The sequence below is a fragment of the Gossypium arboreum genome, chromosome 1 (genome assembly GCF_025698485.1).
Source record: "Gossypium arboreum isolate Shixiya-1 chromosome 1, ASM2569848v2, whole genome shotgun sequence".
Taxonomy (NCBI): Eukaryota; Viridiplantae; Streptophyta; class Magnoliopsida; order Malvales; family Malvaceae; genus Gossypium; species Gossypium arboreum.
In genome coordinates this window covers 115,117,364-115,125,313 of record NC_069070.1, presented here as the reverse complement: position 1 = coordinate 115,125,313, position 7,950 = coordinate 115,117,364, and the positions used below count along the sequence as shown (strand labels likewise).

Below are 7,950 nucleotides of genomic sequence, written 5' to 3'. Positions count from 1 at the left end.
GAGTGTTTAGGCATCAATATTGACACAGGTGTGTACCCGAAAGCACAGAAAATGAGAATCAGTGAAAGCCAAAAAACGATTCTGTTGACGTTACATGGGCATGTGGTCGCCCGTGTGGTAGGCCGTATAGTAGTGCACAGGCGTGTGATCGACGAGCCAGGCCGTGAGCTAAATAAATGGGTGCATGATGCGGCCGTGTGACGACTAGTGAGGTCGTGTACAAGACATGGGCTAGACCTATTGGGCCATCTGGGCCACACGAGCATGTGGACCACATGAGTGAACCACACGGGAGTAAGATTTTGGGCCAGGTCGTGTAATCCACACGGCCAAGGCCAATTTGGGCAGTGTGGGCTACACGGGTGTGTGGGCCCACACGGGCAGGCCATATGGGCGTGTAAGCCCATTTTTCTGAAATACTCTGTAAGGTTGCTCGGGTCGCCCAAGTCGACTGGGACCTACTATAGGGTCGGCAAAAGTACTATGTCCCTTAATTACATGATCTGATTATGAGATAAATTTGTTTAGCATGTTACACTTAGCATGTATTCCGATTTAAATGTATGATCTGCTAAATTGCATATTAGCATGACATATCTGTATGTTGTATTGCATCGGGGTTGGGTTGGTATTATTTGGAGGAAGTATTCTGAAAGGCTCTTAAGCCTAATATCTGGCAGCTTCGCAGCAATTATCTGATTATGTGCCGCACTTCGGTATAGCCTGGTGTGTAGGGATGGGTGGGTTGATTTTATCCCCACATGGTGTGTAGGGTTGGACGGAGTTGGTGTATAGAGGCTGGTGGGTAGGACTCTGTTATTCTGTTCTGTTCTACGTGACATATTTGAGATGGGATAAGGCCCTATTTTGTATCTGATTCCATATCTGAGTGGGCTAAGGCTCACACTAATTCTGTAATGGGCTGAGGCCCGAATTGTATATTTAAAGGACTGATTTCTGATGTAACGTTATGTGCATGGTTTCTGTGAGGATTACACATTGAGTTGTAAAAACTCACCATTTTCTGTTTAATTCTACATGTAATCCCCAGACTTGATGGATCAGCGCGACGGAGGACTCGACGGTGGCCACACGTATTTAAACTATTTTTCTCTCGTTTATGGATTTATTGATTATGGGAAATGTTTATGTAATTGGACTTTATGGACTGTTGCTTAAGCTTTGGAAAGACTTAAATGATTTACGAGTTTTTTTTTTAGCTTCAAACTTAACAAAATATGAATTTTCCTATCAATGAAGGTTTTCCATGAAATGAATTATTTTTGCTCAAAACAATTAATTGCTAAAGCTTCCACAACGAACTTATGTTTTAAAATAATCAATTAATTAAGTAAATGATTTTAGAGATAACAAAAGTCAACACATAAGAATGGTTTTATCGCAACAACTTAGTTTTTAACACACTATCATGTGGCATCATCATATTCGGCCTTAATGTCTAGGCTGGGTTTGGAGTGTTAAATTTAGTGGTATTAGAGCCAGGTTGCAAAACTCGGCTGTGGATTTGAGTTTTAAAGATTGGCTTTAAGGAAATAATTTGTAAATAATTTGAATTTTTTTTTGAATAAGTATGTGGTACGCCGAGTCTCCGACGCCGATCCTGTAAGCTTCTAAAACTCTTTTTAGAATTGTCTGAAAGTATGATTAGAATATACTGAAGCTACTTTAGGTAGTGTATTACATTGAAAACACTCTAGGTAGTGTAAAATAAAAACTATAGTGGGACCATTACTCACTATAACTGACTCTGAGTATTCTGATATTGTACTATATAAAATATCTGTTAATAAAATTTCAGAACTATTAATTAAGGCATAAAATTGTTAATATAGATTAATACCGCAATTTACGATGAGCGTACGTGGTACTCGTAGACGGGGTACTAGAGACTGTGGCAGAGGCCGTAGAAGGGCTCAAACGGGGTCCTTATTATCTAGGAATCTGTATAACTTTGATACTAGTGAGACACCGGTATCACCTGTGATAGAGACTAGGTCTTGAGATCGTGCGCTGAGGACGACGCACTGTCCCAAGCCATACTGCGAATTTTAGAGAGGGTTATTGGGCCTAAAACTGGACCCTAGGACCGTGGGTCGGTTATGAAACGGCTTCGGTACAACGGGGCTGAGATTTTCAAGGGTGTCGCTGGAGTCGCCCCTAATGTGGCCGAGTATTGGATAGAGGCCACAAGAAGAATTATGGACGACTTGGACTTCACTACTGAGCAAAAGCTTAAAGGGCTATTTCTCTATTTCGTGACGAGGCATACTAGTGGTGGCTCACGGTTAAGGAGGGCACTCAGCCTGACCGATTGACTTGGGATTATTTTAAGACTTCGTTCCAAGGTAAGTATGTGGGGCTAGCTACATTGGTGCCAGGAGGCGTGAGTTCTTTAATCTTACTCTGGGAGACCGTTTAGTGGCCGAGTATGAGGCTGAGTTCTTGAGATTGAGCCGTTATACGAAAGGCATGGTGGCAACTGAGTGTGAGCGCTGTGTCTGATTTGAGGATGGCCTCAGGGACAGTTTGCAAGTTTTGATAGCTTCGCAAAGGGACGTGATTTTTCTACTCTAGTAGAGAAGGCGAAGATTGCTGAAGAGGTAAAGCGCACTGAGCACCAAAACCGAGACGGAAGGAAGAGTAAGGGGGATTTGGAGCCCTCGAGTTCGGGGATGAGGCCTAAGAAAAAGGCTAGGTGTGATGGGCCAGTGAGAGTTGGGCCTCCGGTTGCACCTACTAGGGTGACATTGTGTGGGCACTGTGGTAGATGCCATCCGGACGAGTGTTGGAGGACTATTGGGAGGTGCTTGAGATGTGGGTCAACTGAGCACCGTGTTCGGGATTGTCCATTGAGAACTAATCAGGTGCAAGCTCTAGGTTCTGGTATTTTACAACCACCGAGAGTAGTTCAGCAGCCATATAGAGACCGAGGTCAAGCCAGGGGCGGTAACAGTATGGGCCGAGGACAGAGAGCACTAGACAAAGGTGCTAGACCGACTGAGGCGAGGTAGCCTGTACTGGTTTATGTTGCTCATCGCCGTGAGGACCAAGATGCTCCGGACGTCATCACAGGTACGTTTTTAATATTTAATGTACCTTATTTGGCATTGATAGACATAGGCTCTACACACTCATATGTAGCTAGTAATGTGTCTAAAACCTTGGGGATTCCAGTTGAGAGTACTTCTAGTGAGGTAACCGTGGTGAGCCCGTTAGGGCAGTGTATCCGAGTGAGTAAACTGTATAGAGACGTTTTGTTAGAGGTTCAGGGGGCAGTATTTCTTGTTGATCTGATGGAGCTTCCATTTGAGGAGTTCGACTTAATTCTGGGTATGGACTGGCTAGTCAAGCACCGAGTGAGTCTGGACTGTGCGACTAAGAGGGTCATTTTAAGGACCGAGTAGGATAATAAGGTAGTTGTGATTAGTTATCTGGCTAATGTAATTTCTACGTTGGTGGCGGAAAAGTTGGTTCGGAAAGGATGTCAGGCATTTTTGGCCTACATCAGTGTTTTTGATTTGAGGAATCTTTGGTTAAGGAGATCAGAACCTTGAGGGACTTTTCAGATGTTTTTCCTGAGGAACTACAGGGTTTACCTCTGAGCTGGGACGTAAAATTTGGGAACGAGCTTATTCCGGGTACAGATTCGGTGTCTATTGCGCCCTACTGAATGGCCCCGAAGGAGCTCATGGAGCTTAAGGCTCAGATTTAAGAATTATTGGATCGAGGGTTTATTTGTCCCAGTGTGTCTCCGTAGGGAGCACCTGTTCTATTTGTAGAGAAGAAAGATGGGACAATGAGGATTTGCATCGATTATCGACAGCTGAACAAGCTAACGATCAAGAATAAGTACCCACTTCCGAGAATAGATGACTTATTCGACCAATTTAGAGGGGCTTCTATTTTTTTAAGATTGATTTACGATCAGGATATCATCAGTTATGCCCTTTGGTTTGACTAATGCACCAACGACATTTATAAACTTGATGAACTGAGTGTTCCAGCCCTATCTGGATTGGTTTGTGGTGGTGTTCATCAATGATATTTTGATGTATTTTAAGCCGAAAGACGAGCCCGATGAGCATCTGAAAGTGGTATTATAGATTCTGTAAAAGAAATAGTAATATGCGAAGTTCAGTAAGTGTGAGTTCTAGCTTCAGAAAGTAACCTTTTTAGGTCACATTGTTTCTGCTGAGGGGATCCGAGTAGATCATCGTAAAATTCGTAGCTTTCTGAGGCTGACAGGGTATTATCAACGCTTTGTAGAAGGGTTCTCTTTGCTCGCGGCTCCGATGATTAAATTGCTACGTAAGGGAGTTCCTTTTGTTTAGACTGATGCACAGTAGGAGATTTTTTATAAGCTTAAGACTGTTCTGACTCAAGCTCCTATTTTGATACAGCTTGAGCTCGGTAAGGACTTCGTGGTATACAGTGATGCGTCACATGTGGGTCTGGGTTGTATTCTGATGCAAGACAGAAAGTTGGTTGCTTATGCATCTCGTCAGCTCAAAACTCATGAGGCTAACTATCCGATGCACGATTTGGAGTTGGCAGCAGTTATCTTCGCTCTAAAAATCTAGAGGCATTACATGTACGGTGAGAAGTGTACTATATATACTGATCACAAAAGTCTCAAATATCTCCTTACCTAGAAGGAGTTGAATCTTAGGCAGCGTAAATGGGTTGAGCTGCTTAAGGATTATGATTGCACCATCGAGTACCACCCTAGTAAGTCCAATGTGGTGGCCGACGTATTAAGCCTCAGGGCTATGACCGACCTGAGAGCGATGTTCGCTCGACTAAGTTTATTCGACGATGGAAGTCTGTTGGCAGAACTTCAGGTAAAATCGACATGGATTGAGCAGACCAGAAGTAAACAGATAGGGGATAAGTCTTTTGAATTGTGTTTCCATCCGGTTGAGAGTGGTGTTACTACTGATTTTGGGATTAACAGTGAGGGGGAATTATATTTCCTCGGTCAGATTTGTGTGCCGAATCATGAGGACTTGAGACAGTTGATTCTGAGGGAAACGCATAGTAGCCCTTATGCTATGCATCCTGGTGGGAATAAAATGTACTGAGATCTCCGAGAGTTGTATTGGTGGCTAGGGTTGAAGTGTGAAGTTACTGACTTCATGGCTCGCTGTCTGACTTATTAGCAGGTTAAGGCTGAGCATCAGTTACCTTCGGGTTTACTGTAGCCGATTAAGATACTGATGTAGAAATAGAAGTGAGTAACGATGGATTTCGTTAGTGGGTTGCCTCTAACACCTACTAAGAAGGATAGTCTTTTCTCTGTAAAAATTGGCCAAGCTCTTTATTACTGAAATAGTGAGGTTGCATGGGGTACCTGTCTTAATCATTTCCAACAGGGATCCTCGTTTCACGTCTCGGTTCTAGAAGAAGCTACATGAGGCTCTAGGTACGAGGTTAGACTTCAGTACTGCTTTCCATCCTCAGACAGATAGTCAGCCGGAGAAGGTGATTCAGATACTGGAGGATATGTTGAGAAGTTGTGTGATTGAATTTCGAGGCAGTTGGGAGGACTATTTGCAATCTAGCGTCTAGGTAGGACCTTACGAAGCACTGTATGGTCGTAAGTGTCACACTCCCTCATACTGGACTGAGCTAGGTGAGCAACGTATTCTGGGTCTGGAGTTGGTTTCTGAAACTGAGGACAAGGTCTGTTTGATTCGGGATCGTCTAAAAGAGGCTTCCGATAGGCTGAAGTCCTATGCAGATCTGAAGCATCGAGAGATAGAATTTTTCGTGGCAGACATTGTTTTCCTTAAGGTCTCGCCATGGAAGAAGATTCTGAGGTTTGGTCGCAAGGGCAAGTTGAACCCTCGGTTTATTGGGCCGTACCAAATTATGAAACAAGTGGGACTAATCGCTTATCAGTTAGAGTTACCTTTAGAGCTAGACCGCATTCACGATGTGTTCCATGTCTCGATGTTGAGATGCTACCGTTCTAATCCCACGCATATAGTTTCTATGGAGCAAATTGAGGTTAGGCCAGATCTAACATTTGAGGACGAGCCAGTTCAGATTCTAGATCACGACATTAAGATACTATGAAGGAAATCTATTCCCTTAATGAAAGTGCTCTGGCGGAATCATAGCGCTGAGGAGGCCATTTGGGAGTCGAAAGATTTGATGCGTCAGCAGTATCCTCACTTTTTCTGAATAGGTAAAATTTTGAGTGCAAAATTTTCTTTTAGAGGGTAGAATTGTAACGCCCCAAGTTTTAATTTATGTTTTGATTAAATATGACACAATTGTGTATCTACTTCAGGGGTTAAGTGTTTTGTGTGTGTGTGAGGTCTCAAGTTCAAGCCTTAGCTTGGGAAAATTTTGTATTTTTAAGACTAAAGCCCTACCCCTAGTCAATAGGCTTATATTTATTGTTTGCAAAAACAAATTAAAATGGGCCTGCTAGTCTGGTAGTTAAGTGGAGTGTTGGAGTGATGGAGGTCCTGTGTTTGAATTTTAGTGGAAACGATGAATGTAATATATTTTTGCTTTTGGATGTACTAGGCATGGAGAAGAGTTTGAGGGGAGGTGAAATACTGATAGTGGCTAGTTGTTGAGAGGATATTGTGGGGGTAATGGATTGGGGGTTAAGCTCATCTTCTGACATTTCGTTTTCCCCCAACCCTGACGAATTTTTCCTTTGATTTCCCCTCCCTTTTGCCAAAATTTACCTTTCTCTTCCTTTACTATTCTCAATTTTGTTCCAACTCGTATTGGTTGCACAACATAGTTTACGCGTACGATAAGTTTTGGTCTTCATTTAGCCTTAAATTGCTCTTTCTTTGAATATTGATTAAGAGGGGTTTCGGTTGGTTTTTAGGTGGTGGTCAAGGGGCTAGAGATCAGCCATTACTGTTTTAAGGGTGCAAAGTTCTTCGTCTCGATCGAAGGTGGGGTTTTGATAGAGTATCAATGGTCAGTATCATTTTGTTTTTGATTAAAAGACGATTTAAGTGACTGAAATTGGGCTTTGGACTGTCAATTTTAGGTACTAGAGTGCTCGAAAGTGTTTAGGCATCAATATCGACACAGGTGTGTACCCGAAAACATAGAAAACAAGAATCGGTGAAAGTAAAAAAACGATTCTATTGACGCCACACAGGCTTGTGGTTGCCTGTGTGGTAGGACGTATGGCAGTACACGGACGTGTGATCGACTAGCCAGGCCATGCGCCAAAGACATGGGCGCGTGACATAGCCGTGTGTGAGAAACGGGCACATGACACTGTCGTGTGTGAGACACGGGCTTGACCTATTAGGTCGTGTGGGCCATATAGGTCTGTGGGCCCACACGGGCGTAGATTCTGGGCCAGGTCTTTTGATTCACATAGGCGTGTGGGCCCACACCGGTAAGCCACATGGGCGTGTGAGCCCATTTTTCTGAAATACTCTGTAAGGTTGCTCGGGTCGCCCAAGTCAACTGGGAGCTACTATAGGGTCGGTAAAAGTACTATGACCCTTAATTACGTGATCTGATTATGAGATAAATGTGCTTAGCATGTTACACTTAGCATGTATACCAATTTGAATGTACGGTCTGCTAAATTGCATATTAGCATGTCATATATGTATGTTGCATTACATCAAGGTTGGGTTGGTATTATTTGGAGGAAGTATTCTGAAAGGCTCTTAAGCTTGATATCTGACAGCTCCGCTGTTATTATCTGATTATGTGTGATACGTGATATTCATGATAGGTTTTAAATATTTATAATGAATCATTCTTGAAACTAACTATTATCACGATAAAGGCAAGTGTACCAATCGAATAGTAGTATAACTTTAGCAATACCGGATTATCGAACCCAAAGGAACTAAAAATACTAGTGTCTACTTTATTTTCATTATCTAGCCTAAAAAATAAAAGGGTTTTGTTTATCTAACTAATTAATTAAAC

The 7,950-nt window shown here is 42.7% G+C and overlaps 1 protein-coding gene across 1 annotated transcript; it reads left to right on the top strand.

The window, feature by feature from the left end:
* The first annotated feature begins 1,872 nt into the window (after window positions 1–1,872).
* LOC108481656 (uncharacterized) lies at window positions 1,873–4,601 on the top strand. The gene is made up of 6 exons (XM_017784761.1): window positions 1,873–1,992; window positions 2,106–2,305; window positions 2,400–2,493; window positions 2,541–3,006; window positions 3,136–3,377; window positions 4,422–4,601. Exons 1-6 carry the CDS (start codon window positions 1,873–1,875, stop codon window positions 4,599–4,601), a joined length of 1,302 nt encoding a protein of 433 aa, XP_017640250.1.
* The last annotated feature ends 3,349 nt before the right edge of the window (window positions 4,602–7,950 follow it).